Raw genomic sequence first — 16,401 nt, 5'->3', positions numbered from 1 at the left:
GCCAGCAATCGATACCAATTAAGACAATGCATGGCAGCCAGGGAGTCATACAGCACAGAAGCAAGTCCTTTGTCTCAGTGTGTCCAAGCTGATCACCAAGCAGTCGTCTACACTAATCCCATTTTCCAGCACTTGGCCTGCCGCCGTATATATCTCAGGAAATCAAGTACTCAACTAGATGCTTTTAAAAAAACCCTCTGCCACATATAATGTCCTAGCGAATCTCCTCTGCAGCCTCTCCAGTAAAAAGGCATCCTTCCTATCATGCCCCAATCAGAACTACGCACAGTACTGCAGCAGTGAAACAGGAATTGGTTTATTGCTGTCACACATATTGAGGAACACCCTATGTAGAGATTGTCTTGCGGATTGTCTTGTCATACATTACACAGCGCATTGAGGGAGTACAAAGGTAAAACATTAACAGAATGCAGATTAAAGTGTCACAGCTATAGTGACAGTGCAGTACAGGTGGACGATATGGTAGATTGTGAGGTCAAAGGTCCACTTTATTGTACCTGTGAACCATTCTTATAACAGCAGGGTAGAAGCCTGGTGGCATGTGCTAAGAAAGCCATATATCCTCCTGTTGTCTTAACCACCATATTTTTGGACTTGGTACCTCTAAACCTTAATACTCCATATAGCCTACCATTCATTGCCTTTAATAGTGCACCAACATGCACCAACTCACACCTATCAGGGTTAAGTTACATCTGCCATGGCTCTGCTGATCTCATCAAATCCTCAGTGTCATCCTGTGGCAAAAGACTACCTTCCCCACAAACAAGATGACCAATGATCATGTAATGCGTCAGCTTTCGAATTATATCTCCTTCTCCCACTTTCCCATCCAAATTGTTCCCATCCAAATATTAAGGTTCCCGGTGTGAATCCCAGTCCCAAAACGGGGTGAGCTTCCACCATCCTGTAACCAGGCTAATTTTGGCTTCAGTTCATGGCTGGAGCACGTGGATCCAATCTTTTGGATCAGTTGCTTATGTGGTACTTCTCAGGGGCTTGGTGAATTCCATGTAGACCACATCAATAACTCTCCGAGACGTGAGGCGAGATATTGGCTTTTATTGACTGGAAGAAAGAACAAGCAGTAATTGACCACCATACTACATCCTGGAGACTGAGGGCAGGGCTCAGGCCTCAATCGCCTTTATACCGGGGTCTGTGGGAGGAGCCACGGGAGCAGTCAGCAGGGGGGTGTGTCCAGAAAGGTATATGTAGTTCACCACAGCAGTTAAAAAGACTCTCTCCTTAACAAAGCCATTCTAACTACTGCCTGATAAATCCTTGCCTCTCCAGGTACAGGTGAATCCTGTCCCTCAGATTTAGTTCCAATAATTTTATTACCATTGGGGTATTCTCACAGGCCTGCATTTACCCGGCATATCCCTGCTATTGAGCAACATTGAGCAACACAGCACGAATACAGACCCTTCAGGGTCTGTCCTAATCCATGTTGACCAAGGTGCCCACCCAACTAGTCCCAACTTCCCATTTTCGGCCCTTAACCCTCTAGCGTCCTACTTCTCCACGCACCTATCTGAATGCTTCTGAAATGATATTATTGTACCTGCCTCAACTAATTCTTTCAGTAGCTTGTTCCATACACTTACTGTTAAAAAAAATTGCCCCTCAGGTCCCTTTAAAATCTCACTCCGCTCACCCTAAATCTATAACACCCCCCAAGTTTTGAATTCCTCTACCTTGAAGAAAAGACTGCTACCATCTACCTTATCCATGTGTCTCATAATTTTAAACATTCTTAAGGCCATCCTTCATTCTCATATGATCCAAGAAATAAAGACCTACCCTGGCCAACCTCTCCCTGTAACCCGGCCCCTCTCATCCTGGCAGCATCCTTGCAAATCTTTTCTGCACTGTCTAGTTTAACCATATTTTTCCTACAACAGGGTGACCAAAACTATATGCAGTACTCCAAGTGTGGACCTCCCAACAACTTTTACTAATGCAACAAGATGACCCAACTCATATACTCAATACCCGGACTGATAGAGTCTACTACGAGAGGTAATTGATAAGTTCGTGGCCTAAGGTAAAAGGAATCAATTTTAGAAAACCTAGCACATTTATTTTTCAACATAGTCCCCTCCTACATTTACACTCTTAGTCCAGCGGTCGTGAAGTGTACGGATCTTGGATCTCCAGGAAGGGTCCACAGCAGGGGTGATTGATAAGTTTGTGGCCTAAGGTAGAAGGAGATGAGTTTTACAGCTCTCGTTACATGCAGTTGCAGTTCAACTCTTTGAGTGATTATGCAGAAAGTTTGAAGTTAATAACTTATCTCCTTCCACTGTAGGCCACGAACTTATTAATCACCTCTCATATGCTCAACACCTATTTCATCCCCTGTCTTTCTGTGATACCACTTGCAAGTAATTATGCTCTTGCACCCCTGGGTCCCACTGTTCCATTACATTCATTTATATGCTATCATTCATAATACAAGACCTGTACTGAAATCCATTTGCCACTTCTTGGCCCACTTCCCTAACTGACGAAGATCTGCTTGTAACCTACAATAACCTTCTTCACTATCAACAGAAGCTCCTAATTTTGTGTCAGCTGCAAACTTACTGATCAAGCCTTATGCATTCATATCCAAATAATGAATTACAAGGGTCTCAACATTGACCCCCTAGGGCACACTAAGGGTCACTGGCCTCCATTCTGAGAAACAACCTCCAAACATCACCCTTTATTTCCTACCTCGAGCCAATTGTGAATTCATCTAACTAGCTCTCCCTGTGAGATCTAACCTTCCATACCAGCAGCCTACTATGTACAACCTTGTTAATGTCCAAATAAACAATGTCCACTGCCTACTTTCATCTGCCTTTTTGGTTACCTCATTTAAAAACTCCAAAGGGTTCATCAGGCATGACTTCCATTCACAAAACCATACTGACTCCTCTTAATCAGACTCAAACTATCCAAATGCTGGTAGATCCTGTCGCTCAGAATTTTCTCCAGTAACTTCCCCACTATTGATGTCAAGTTGACCAGCCTGTAGATTTCTGGCTTGTCCTTTACTATTCTTTTTAAACAAAAAAAAACATTCAAAGTTCAAAGTAAATTTATTATCAAAGTATGTACAGTATATGTCACCGTATACAACCCTGAGATTCATTTTCTTGCAGGCATTCACAGTAGATAGAAAGAAACTATAGAATCAATGAAAAAGCACATACAAACCAAGAGAGACAACCAATGTGCAAAAAAAAAAGACATACTAGGCAAAAGAAGTCAAGTAATAATAATAATAAATAATATTGAGAACGTGAGTTGTAGAGTCCTTGAAAGTGAATCAACAGATTGTGAAATCAGTTCAGTGTTGAGGTGAGAGAAGTTATCCACACTGGTTCAGGAGCCCGATGGTTGAATGGCAATAACCTTTCCTGAACCTGGTGGCGTGGGAACTAAGGCTCCTGTGCCTCTTTCCCAATGGCAGTAATGAGAAGGGAGCATGGCCAGGAGGGTGGGGGTCCTTGATGATGGATGCTACTTTCTTGTGACAGTGCTCCTTGTAGATGTGATCGATCATGAGGAAGTCTTTTTTGTTGTGAGGGATTGGGCCATATCCACCACATTTTGGAGGCTTTTCCATTCCTGGGCATTGGTGTATCCATACCAGGCTGTGATGCAACCAGTCAGGATTCTCTCCATTGTGTATCCATAGAAGTTTGACAAAGTTTTAGATGACATGTTGAATCTGCACAAACATTGAAGAATGTAAAGGCACTGCTATGCCTTCTTTGTAATGGCAAAAAACGTATTAGTCCCAAGGCAGAACACCTTTCTGTCTTCAGGAACTTCACCAGTGGCTAAAGATGAAGCAACAAAGGCCTCCACAATTTCCTCTATAGCCTCCCAAAAAGTCCAAGAATGCACTCTGTCAAGTGCTGGGATTTATCATCTTAAGACTGCAAACACCTCCTCCCTCGTAATGTCCTCCAAAATATCTCCACCTGTTCACTTATCTCATGAGCAACCATGATTGTCTCCTCAGTAAAAACTGAGAATGAATATGTTAGAAGTTCTACCCATCTCCCATGGCTCAAGGCGTAGGCAGCCCTGCTTATCTCTAAGGTGCACACACAAAATGCTGGAGGAACTCAACAGGCCAGGCAGCATCTACGGAAAAGAGTAAGTAGTCAGCGTTTCAAGCTGAGACCCTTCATCAGGACTGGAAAGGAAGAGGAGAATTTAGATCAAGAAGGTGCAGGGAGGGGAGGAAAAAGTACAAGTGGTGGGTGATAGGGGAAGCAGTAAAGAGCTCCAAGTTGAGAGGTGGAAGAGGTAAAGGGCTGGAGAAAGGGGAATATGACAGGAGAGGATGGAAACCCATGGAAGAAAGGGATGGAGGATAAGGTGAGGGAGGGAAGTGGGAATGGGAATGGGAAGGGGGATGTGCAATTACTAGTTCAAGAAATCGATGTTCATGCCATCAGGTTGGAGAATACCCAGTCTGAGAGTGGCCGCATCACGGCTGTTGATGAGACCATGGACTGACATGTTGGAAGCAGAATGGTAAGTAGAATTGGAATGGATGACCACCAGGAAATCTTGCTTTTTTCTGTAGGTGGTCATTGAAGTGGTCTCCCAATCTATGCTGGGTCGCACTGATATATGGGAGGCCATACCGGGAGCACTGGGTAAAGTAGATGACCTCCACAGACTCACAGGTGAAGTGTTGCCTCACCTAGAAGGACTGTTTGTGGCCCTGAATGGTAGTGAGGGAGAACGTGTAGGGGCAGGTGTGGCACTTGTTCCACTTGAAAGGATAAGTATTAGGCAGGAGATCAGTGAGAAGGGATGAATGGACAAGGGAGTCACATAGGGAGTGATCCATGTGGAAAGCAGAAAGTGGGAACGGGCAAGATGTGCTTGGTAGTGAGATTCCATCGGAGATGGCAGAAGTTACAGAGAATTATGTGCCAGATAGTGGGTAGTAGGTGGGCACAAAGGAACCCCTGTGGTGGGAGGATGGGGTGAGGGCAGACATGCATGAAATGGACAAGATGCGGGTGAGGCAGTGTTGATGGTGGAGAAAGGAAAGCACCTTTCTTTGAAAGAGGAGGACATCTTATTAGGTCTGGAATGAAAAGCCTCATCCAGAGAGCAAATGTGGTGGAGATGGAGGAACTGAAGGAAAGGGGGGATAACGTTTTTACAACTAACAGGGTGGGAAGAGATACAGTTGAGGTAGCTGTGAGAATCAGTGGGCTTATAGGAGATATCAGTAGATAAACTGTCTCCAGAGATAGAGACAGTGAGATCGAAGTTGGAGGTGATGTTAATGAAATCAATTAGCTCAGCATGGGTGCAAGAAGCCGCCCCATTGTAGTCATTGATGTAGCATAGGAAAAGTTGGGGAGTGATATTGGTGTAGGCATGGAACATAGATTGTTCCACGCAGCCAGCAAAAAGGCAGGTATAGCTGGCATCCATGTGAGTGCCACGGCTACACTCTTTATTTGAAGGAAGGAAGGAAGGAAGGAGGCCAAAGAGACAGCTACAATAGAGTCTTTTAAGAGACTCTTAGATAGGTACATGGAGCTTAGAAAAATAGAAGGCTTTGAGGTAGGGAAATTCTGGACAGCTTCTAAAGTAGGTTACATGGTCGGTACAACATTGTGGGCTGAAGAGCCTGTAATCTGCTGTAGATTTTCCATGCTCTAAGAAATAGGCATGGAGGAGCAGTGGAAGAAGAGAGTGCAATGGCAGGTGAGAAACTCACTGATGTCTGGGTGCAGGGTGTTCAATGGTGAAGCTCTTACTGAGGACAAAACGTTCTACCTCAGAGAGGGGAAGGCCAGAGGTAATTGTGAAGACTTGGCAAGGATGAGAACTTGGATCTAAGGCGGGGAAAAAGGTTGGTAGTATCTAAGGAGAGGGGAGGTTTGGGATTTTCAGGAAAGGTCAGATGGGAGGAAGGTGGAGACTCTGAGGGCCCAAGAGATGTCTCTAAGGTGCCCTATTCTTTCTAGCCACCTTTTTAATATATCAGTGGAACCCCTTGGGATTTTCCATAATCTTACATGCCAGATCCATCTCTTATCCTCTCTTTTCCCTGCTGATTTCTCTTTCTAATTTTTTTTATTATTATTAGTAATATGGACAGAATACAAATGATATATTGATAAAGAAATTACAAACATGCAAATTCCATTACATATGAAAAAAACAAACAATAGTTACAATATAAATGAGTTTACCAAGACATAAGCCATACAATATATGTATGAACATGGTAAGTCTAAATATTTCATAATATATGATATAAAAAATCAGAAAAAAGAAAGAAAATAAATAAATATATAATGCAAAACTAGCTAATCTACTAATCTAATAACTAATTACTAATATAGAAGAAAAAAATTCTCTCTTAAGAGTATTTTTAATCTTCTTGTATTCATTGAGATTTACTCAGTCCCATCCCCATAAACCTACTGTATGCTTCCTTATTTTTGACAAGAAGCCCAGTATCTCTCATCAGCTATATTTGCAAGTTGCCTTATCTTGCCTTCACCCTGAGGAAGGTGCTCCTCCTAGACATTTGCTATGAAGCTCTTAAAAGGGTCCACCTTGTCAATTATTCCTTTTCCTTCAAACAGACTCACTTAATTGACCTCTGTTTGATCCTGCCAAAATCACAAAATCAGCCCTCCTCCAAGTTTAGTACCCTGAACCGTGGACCTGCCTATCCTTTTCCATCACTATCTTAAAATAAATTACATATATTACAACCTAATCTGTGGCCAGCAAATATTTAAAAATTTCTGACAGATAAATTTGCTTCCATGGCATACTGGATGTATCTAATCAAGCCCTGGGACCTTACAGTTCACCTTTAACCACACTTATACCTCCTTCTTCCTAACTTGTTCTAAAGATTTATTATTCTCTTCCTTAAATTCAGCTACAGTGAATACATATAAGACTTATTCATTAGGATATGATGGTAAAATTTAGAAGAATATGGACCAAATGCAGGCAAATAGGATTAGCTCCGCTGGTCAGTTTAGAGAAGTTGGGCTGGAGCCCTTTTCTGTGCTGTATAGCTCTATGATCTTATGTCCTATGGCTCATTGCCATTGTGATCCCTAATGGCTATTATATCCCTGGTTGTCCTCTTATCCTTGAGGATAATCAGAGAAAGAGTAGGATCTACTCTTTATTTTAATGTGACTCCTACACTCCTGCTTTCAGTTCTCTGTGCCCATCACTTACAGTCAAAGAGCAATACACAAGGCCCTTCAGTTCAAAAGTACATGCAAACTTCCTTTTAACCAACCCTCAATATTCCTTGACATCTTTGTATTCTTGGACTTGTTGCTCTTCCATTTTTATGAGAACTTGCTGGTCCCGAACTCCTACTTTTCCACTTTAATGACTTGCACAAAATGCTGAATGTAGATTTATCTTCAAGTAGCTGCTCCATGATTTTCCGAAGTTCTTCCGCCTTATGGTACTGAAATCAGCCTTTATTAAGTTGAAGACACTAGATTGTTTTCATTCTTGTGCAGTTTGGACAGGCAGTAAAATATAGCACATATTTTATATTTGCAACCTTTCAAAAACATTTTTAATTGCATGGACATTTTTCCACTGCAATAGAATGAGAAGAAACTATTTCACAGTGAAACAAAGGGAATCCAAAATAATGGAAATGTAATTAAATTACATAATTAATGCAGGGAAACAATCTCCAAGGGTATGGAACAAACCTCAGCTCAGAGAAATGTTTTCACTTAAAAAAGTCTTGATATCATGCAATTCATTATGTTGTTTTTGCCAAAATGAATGTCATACACAAGTACTTGGAAGATAACATAGAACAGCTTTAAAGATTAAATTGAATGGTGGAGCTAACTTTAAGGTCTGAATGAATTACTTTAGAACCTATTTTTAGTATTTGGGATGATTATCAGAATATAATCTAATAGGTAACATCTCTGTCCCTCCCCACAGCCTTAATCAGTCAGAGAAACTATAAGTAAAAATTGCCTGCAGCTATATTAACATTTGCCTCAAAACAAATTGGCAGTCAGAGCTTTGAATCAGAGTTTACATCTTTCATTATTGAATAGTGTTCTTAGTATTATTCAAATCCATTTCCCAAAATCATTATATAGACTAGTAACTGATGCCAGAACAAATCAACTTATCCAGAATCACTTATTTCAAATGTTAAATGTTTAAATGTTAATATCTCTCTTGCACATACCAAATCATTATTTTTCTGTACAATGTGTAGAAATAATTGCAATTTTTAAGATAAGTGGAATCCATTAACAATCCTTTGGCAGAACTGAAGATAGGTATGAATATGAACATCAACTAATGAATGTCAGAAGTGAATTAAAATCAATGCTTTATTTATAATTTGCTTATAAACGAATGATAAGCCAACTAAACGGAAGATGTGTTTTCCTCTCAAATAACATATATGCCACAACTCACCATTTATTAGGATCACTAATTTATATGTAAATCACCCTTAAATAATATCTCAAATCATTTATTCAGGGGAGCTAAGTTTCTTAAGGACTTGCAATTGTGTTCTGTCTTCCTCTCCCTCCTATATTACATGCTGAATTCTATCCATTTCATCCACTGAAAATTCCCCAGTGCTTTTGTAAGGTCCTTTGTTTCAGACTCCTCTATTGGTGAAATTACATTAAGCCATTCCTTTATTTTCAAAATATTTGCATTTCTGAAAATGTTTCATTAAAGAAAACATTTGGGGAGCTTACTTTATGAGAATAGGTTGAGTGAACTTGGCCTTTTCTCCTTGCAGTGACGGAGGATGAGAGTTGACCTGATAGAGGTGTATAAGATGATGAGAGACACTGATCGTGTGGATAGTCAGAGGCTTTTTCCCAGAGCTGAAATGGCTAGCACGAGAGGGCACAGTTTTAAGGTGCTTGGAAGTAGGTACAGAGGAGATGTCAGAGGTAAGTTTTTTTTTTAATATACACAGAGTGGTGAGTGCGTGGAATGGGCTGCTGGTGACAGTGGTAGAGGTGGATACGATAGGGCCTTTTAAGAGACTCCTGGACAGTTACATGCAGCTCAGAAAAATAGAGGGCTATGCGTAACCCGAGCTAATTTCTAAGGTAAGGACATGTTCGACATAGCTTTGTGGGCTGAAGGGCCTGTATTTTGCTGTAGGTTTTCTATGATTCTATGTGTGGCACGTGGCCAAGTGGTCGGTCTAGTGATCTGAAGGTTGTTAGTTCCAGCCTTAACTGAGGTAGCGTGTTGTGTCCTTGAGCAAGGCACTTAACCACATACTGCTCCGCGACAACACCGGTGCCCTTCTCTTGGACAACATTGGTGGTGTGGAGAGGGGAGACTTGTAGCATGGGCAACTGCAGGTCTTCCATACAACCTTGTCCAGTCCTCAGTCATTATTGAAGATCGATGGACAGCTGAAGAATTTTCTAAAACATAGTCAAAGGCAGTGTCAAAAACTCAAAGCGCATTTGACTACAGAGTAGTTCACTACAAGTGGAGAGTGATGCTATATTTAGTGGAAAAGTAGCTTTACACTTCCAAGATTCACATGTATTTTGGACCTGGACTCTGATCAGAGCCTCCTAGATCAATGTTGCTGTGGTTGAGAATCAAACAGCATGGAAAATTAAGCAACCTTTTCAACTTCCTCTGCTTTGACCTGCTAATGTATTACTACACTAAATTGTAGGTTACTTTTACAGTTAATTGGAGGTTTGAACAGACTTCTTATACAATAAAGATGAACCCTTGATCTCTCAGTTTACCTTGTCATAGCCCATGCACCTATTTATCTGCACTGCACTTTCTCAGTAACTGCAATATTATACACCGTTTCCTTTTGGAATACCACAAGTGAGATCTGTTTGAATGGCATGCATACAAAAGCTCTTCACTGTTCTGTATCTCAGTACATGTGACAATAAGAAACCAACTACCATCTCCAAAAAGGGAGCTAATTATTAATTTTAAATGGCATCCACTTTGCGTGATAATTCTCCCAAACCAAGATTACATATTTGAACCATCTTACAACCAGGCGCAAAATAACCTAGTCACAAGGTGTGCTTGTTTTTGAATTTCAGAGCTATCACATCATGGCAAAAAAAAAACTACAAATGGCATATAGATTTTAAAGCAGAATATAATGACTAAAGCGATTTCAAACAAATTGATTTATTAAATACAGTAAATGCCAGAAAATGCATTTGTATCACTTGCAGTTAAATAGGTAATGTAGTGTCTTCTAATCAGTAGTTTTCACAGATGAACACATGTGCAGGCAAAAATAGTACATTCAACCAAAAATGAGTTGTATTTAAATTATTAATGTTAGAGTAAGGCAAGTCACAACAATGTAAGAAAGACTTCTATTTATTACAGGCAGTCCATTTACTCATGATGGAGTATTAGTGCATATGGTTTGTTTACAGAGTACTAACTTGGGCAATATTTTCTACAAGGGAAGGTTGTCTTTTCACATCTGAAAACAACTATAGTGCAAGACCTAGCTTACAAATAGCATTTCTAATGTGCTTTAGTAGTACAAATTAGAGCTGCCCTTTTTTCAAAGTCCAGTGCATTTCAGACAAAGCACAAGATTCCTAAAATAGGCCCTGTAGCAATGTACAGTGTCCCAATTTTAATACTTAGTGGTTTGCTTTTCTTCAAAGAAAATACACTCTTTCCACAGAACTGTAACCAACACACAAACACCAGCCTAAATCAAAAGTAAAACATGGTGAACCAAAACTTATTTGTGCCTCTCCCTCCCAGAAAACTGTTATCAAGTGTCAGTTAAGGTCAGTGTTACAAATACAAACCCCGCTACCACCCCCAACCCTCCCCATTATGAAATGTGGATACATTCCCATTGATTGAGTACCACAATGAATGTTAATGCCAAACTTCACACTGTAGAAATAATTATTCCAGCCAGTCCACCTCATCAAATTCAGAATCATCTTCAGAATCACTGTACTCCACTGCAATACGCCTGGACAGAATGGTGGCAACATCATTTCCAACTTGTTCATGTTTTGCCTCCTGTTCACGCTGCTCTTCCACTTTGCGAAGTTGAATGCCTACCAATAAAGGTGATTATTTAAACATTTAATGACACAGCCATGAATTCTGAAATGGAGAGAGCCATATTCAAGAGTAAACACGGCAGTGTACCACATCTTTTCTGAATTCAGACCATGATATACCACAAAATATACATTGGGAAAACATATCCAAATCCATTTCAACTTCACCTCTCCATTGAAACATTTTGTGTTTTAATTTGAAAATTTAATTTATATTTGAATACTTCATTGTGTCAAGATATCCTGCTGCATTTTAAAAGTTCTTGTCAAGTTTGATAGGCAAGCCAGAATGTGGCTGGAAGTTTTTGCCCTCTCAGCCATTCTGGGGAATCCTCTTATTTTCATGAAGATAGCCAAAGCCACCATTTAAGATTGGGATATAGTTAGCAGAAGACAGACCCTGAGAAATTTGGAATATTTCATCAGTGAGTGCACTTGTAGGCATTTCAGATAACGTAAGAAAAACATTCACTTCAACAATATTTCTTAACTTTTCTAGAAACAAGACAACAAACCCTAGACTGAAGAACCAATGACTGTACAAACTGCCAGTTAGCTTCCTTTAAAATATAATCAACCCAGGTTATCTCCAACCAGGGGCGCAGTGCTGCCGGAGCTCACCGAAGCACCGCTCTGGCACCTCTGTTTAAAAAAAAAAGTCAAAGTAAACAACGCATATCCAACGCATAATCCTCCAAAACTTCTGCCACCTCCTACGTGATCCCACCACCAACCACATCTTCCCCTCCCCTCCACTCTCGGCTTTCCGCAGGGATTGCTCCCTACGCGACTCCCTTGTCCATTCATCCCCCCCATCCCTCCCCACAGACCTCCCTCCTGGCACTCATCCCTGCAAACGGAAGAAGTGCTACACCTGCCCCCACACTTCTTCCCTCACCACCATCCCAGGCCCGACAGTCCTTTCAGGTGAGGCACCACTTCACCTGTGAGTCAACTGGGGTGATATACTGTATCCAGTGCTCCCGATGTGGCCATTTATACATTGGGGAGAGCCGCTGCAGACTGGGAGACCGTTTCGCCGAACACCGGCACTCGGTCCTCCAGCAGTGGCGGGATCTCCCTGTGGCCACACACTTCAATTCCACAGACCACTCCCACTCCGACATGTCTGTCCATGGCCTCCTCTACCATCAAGATGAGGCCACACGCAGGTTGATGGAGCAATACCTTCTCTCCTGCCGGCATGAACATCCAACTCATTGACCTCCATTGATACCCCTGCCCCCCACCCTTATCCCCATCCCTATCTATTATTTTAGTCTGGTTCTCTTTCTCTCTTTTTCCCCCCTTACTATAATCTCTCCCCTCAGCCCTACCTTTCTTTCTCTTTTATTTCCCATAATTCTCCACCTTCCCCCTAGCCCATTTCCCTCCAGCCTATCACTTCCCAGCTCTCTATCCCTCCCACCCACTTCTTATCCCCCCTCGACCATCCCATGTTACTTCACTCCTGATTAAGGGTTTCGGCCCGAAACGTCGTTATTACCTCCTCCCATAGATGCTGTCCGGCCTGCTGAGTTCTGCCAGCATTTCGTGTTTTTCAAAATAAACAAGTAGGGAATTTAATAGTTGCCACATATTAAAGAGAGGGAATTTTACGGAAGCAGGGATTAGGGAGAAGGAGTGGTGGCTGGTGGAGAAAATACCACTAATAACATTAGGATATTTGATCGTTTTTGGTGAAACTGTGACTGGAGCTGTGACTGTTTTGTGAAATTCCTCCTCGCTCAACCCGTTGTCCCAGCATACCCTGCTGTAGCCTCCCAGTCTTTCACAGATTCTCAGTCTCTCTCCAGCATTCATTGTTTGAGCATTGTTCACTCAGAAAATAAAGATCTTAGATCTTTTGAAAAGTGGCATGTCGCTTGCCAAAGTGGGCCGTAAGGTCGGTAAGAACGAATCAAGCATTTGCACAATAAGGCAGAAAGAAGCTGCAATTCGTGAAAGTGTTAGTGCTACCCCTACAACGGCAAAAACGGTCTCTCTGGTTCATGATAAAGTGCTTGCAAAGACTAAGAAAGCATTAAGTGTATGGCTGGAGGACATGTCACAGAAGCATATCCCTGTTGATGGCTAAATTATGTGTTTAAAAGCACTTAGCCTCTATGAACTCTACTGTGAGGGGGTTGAGGGGAGTGAGAGGAAGGAGCTTAAGGCTAGTAAGGGATGGCTGACTAGCTACGTAAAGCACTACAACCTCAAGAACTTAGAGATCACGGGAGAATTGGCATGGCAGATGTACCAAGTATCCTATTACGGAGACGATCGAAGTACACACTTGAAGTCTCTCAGAAAAAAATTGTTGATCACAAACTATCAAAAGCTCACACTGCAGCTCTAAGTGTTGAAAATATAGCTAGTGAAGATGCTCTTGGAAAATTATGTAACACCATGAATGTTTCACATCTAAAGGCATTTTGTTCAATTTTTCGTTCTGTGTATTATTTAGCTCAGAATGACAGACTATACTCCGATCACTTTGGCTTATCAGAACTTCAGGAAAAAAATGGTATTGACATTGGAATGGGACTGCATTCCCGCACTAGTGCTACAGAGATAAGTAATCACCTAGCCATTAATATGAAAAAGAAAATTTGCCAGCATATCAAGCAGATAAATGGCAAATTTTCTGTTCTCATTGATGAGTCAACAAGCCTGAGCATTAAGACCGTCCTAATAGTTTATTTAAAATGAGAAAGTGATAAGGAAGGTGATCCCCATTTTATGTTTTTAGATCTAATCGAACTGCCTGGTCAGAAAACTGCAACTATTGCTAAGCATCTATTGAACTGTCTCAATAACCATGAGTTTGATGACTCTTACTTAAAACAGAACCTTGTAGAATTTGCTAGTGATGGGGTGAGTGTAATGCTTGATGTCAAATCTGGTGTTGCTACAATTCTCAAGGAACATTACGCTGATGTGATAATTTGGCACCATCTTAATCACAGAGTAGAACTTGCAGTAGGTGATACGGTGAGAGAAGTTCATGGAATAAATCATTTTCAATCATTTATGGCCAAAATGTACTGTTTACAGTAGATCACCTCTAAATTAAAAGGAACTGTCTGAATGTGCCTCTCAACTAGAACAACAAATTTGCAAAATAGGCCATGTTCTGGGCACCAGGTGGGTAGCTGGCTCGTTTCGAACAGTTTCAGCAGTGTGACAAAATTATGAAGCACTGTGGTTTCATTTTGAAAAAGCAATGAAGGGTGAAACAAGATCTGGGAGTGACTGAAAAACCTATGAAGGTCTGTTGAAAAGACTCTCTTTGCAGAAATGCACTGCTATGATTGTTTATGCAGACAAACTGATCCAACGGAGCATAAGATCACTGCATGGACTGAAAGAGCAGCCTGGTACAAAAACTCTAGAAGCTCAAGAGGCAGTTGAAAAGGGGAAGTCTGGAGACATTACCTTAACAAGCAACAACAAAATTGCCTCCATTAATTATCTACAGTTTCTTGCCAGTCTTATAAACAATTTGCAGCACCATAAGTTCACGGCAACATCCTTGAAAGGTTCTCAAACTTCTAAACCTCAAAGTATGTATATATCCCTGCTAAATGAAATGTGTGTCCTTGATAGAGATAACTGGCCTGCTGAAATACCACCTAATTATGGAGAAGCTGCAATACCATCTCTCTGTAAGAGGTTTAAGCTTTTTTCTTCCTCTGTAATAAATGCCTTCAGAGATTATGTGGAGGATCATGGACGCCGCATCCCCCAAGATTTATGCCCATTACTGAGTTGTTCACAAGTTAATCCCATTAGTACTGCTGAGTGTGAGAGAGAATTCAGTCACATGAACTTGATAATAACAACAACACACTCAAGAATTCTCATTAATCATGTATCAGCACTTTTGTTAAACTACATGGGTCTTCTCTAGTTCAGTGGAATCCTGAGCCATATGTCACACCATGGCTGCAGTACCACAGATCAGCAGATGACACCAGGACAGGAGTTGCTTCAGACCCCCAAACACATATTATACCTGACCCTTTGTGGAAATTATTGTGAAACTTCTCATTGGTGGCATTTGGTAAGTAGGTAATTACTTTTAAATTGGTAAAATACATGATTACCGTCTTTTGCTTTACTTGCTTGATAATTCTATTTTATGATAATCAGTGAGTGCAACTGTGCAATACTTTGTCATATTATTAAATTAAGAATTATATGCTTTATTGTACCAGTTATACACTGAAACGTAGTTATAGGCTATAATTTTGTTAATGTTTTAAGTTTCACTATATTTCTGTGGAGCTCTGGAATTCATATATTTCTTTCATCTTGGTTTCGTGGTTGACATTATAAGAAGCCCTATTCATTGATATATATGTCACACCCAATTTGTGTACCTGCTCATTACATGAATGGGGTAAGGACATTGCCCAATACATGAAATGAGCAGGTACATAAATTGGGTGTGACATATCTATAGAGAGGATATAGATATATATATATACATACAGCTCCAGCACCTAAAAAATTAGCATTGCACCCATCTCCAACATCTAATCCTCTTCGATTTTGCTTCCAGCACCAGCTGCAGGTGATCTGCACATGCACATGGCAGGGACTGAACAAACTCTATTGAATGGCCAACAATTCAGAGAGCATAGCTGTCTAAGTAATTCCTTTTGCAATGTTGAACAAACAATTTTTAATTTCTTAAAAGTTAAACAGAATACCCAAAAGCAAAAGAAACTGTAGTTAGTAATATTTTAACTTGTCTCTCCTACAACTTTTTGGATAGACTTATTATTCTTGATGCAGATTCAGCAGATTATGCAGGATAAGTGCTGAGGAATCTGTAGAAGTTCACACACTTCCACTGGCTCCACGAAGAGTCCAACATCAAAAAATGTTTAGCGAAGCTGTGAAGCCAGCAGTGTCAAAGTTCAGAACTCTGCTTGCTTTCTTGTGGAACATTTTGGCCTATGATACGGGACCTTCACTTCAAATAGCAAGAAACAAAATACAAGAGAAAACAACCTTATTGAGCAATAGAGAAACCTCTGACATGGGTTAAAGGAGGACTGAATTATATTTTAATTGGAAAATGGGAAAGAGAACACACCTTTCTAGAAATAGAACAAGACCTTTGGTTAGATAATTAGATGGAACATTACATCAAATAACGAATCCTATCATGCCTTCAATATTGTGCAAGTATCAAGGCATTTAATGATTAATAATAATTATTTAGAAACAGGTCACTGAA

General features: G+C 40.7%; 1 protein-coding gene across 6 annotated transcripts in view; it reads right to left on the bottom strand.

Moving 5' to 3' along the window:
- Positions 1-10,242: 10,242 nt before the first annotated feature.
- Positions 10,243-16,401, bottom strand: part of wasf1 (WASP family member 1) — a 97,545-nt gene continuing 91,386 nt past the window's right edge. For all 6 annotated transcript variants that reach the window (XM_059982950.1, XM_059982948.1, XM_059982951.1 and 3 more), the window contains one exon: positions 10,243-11,141. In XM_059982950.1, the coding sequence (XP_059838933.1) occupies positions 10,984-11,141 (158 nt within the window). In that variant the 3' untranslated portion in view covers positions 10,243-10,983. The remainder of the gene's footprint in view (positions 11,142-16,401) is intronic.

The sequence above is a fragment of the Hypanus sabinus genome, chromosome 10, assembly GCF_030144855.1.
Source record: "Hypanus sabinus isolate sHypSab1 chromosome 10, sHypSab1.hap1, whole genome shotgun sequence".
NCBI lineage: Eukaryota > Metazoa > Chordata > Chondrichthyes > Myliobatiformes > Dasyatidae > Hypanus > Hypanus sabinus.
Note: the sequence above shows the minus strand (reverse complement) of the source record. Positions and strands in the feature narration are given on the sequence as shown.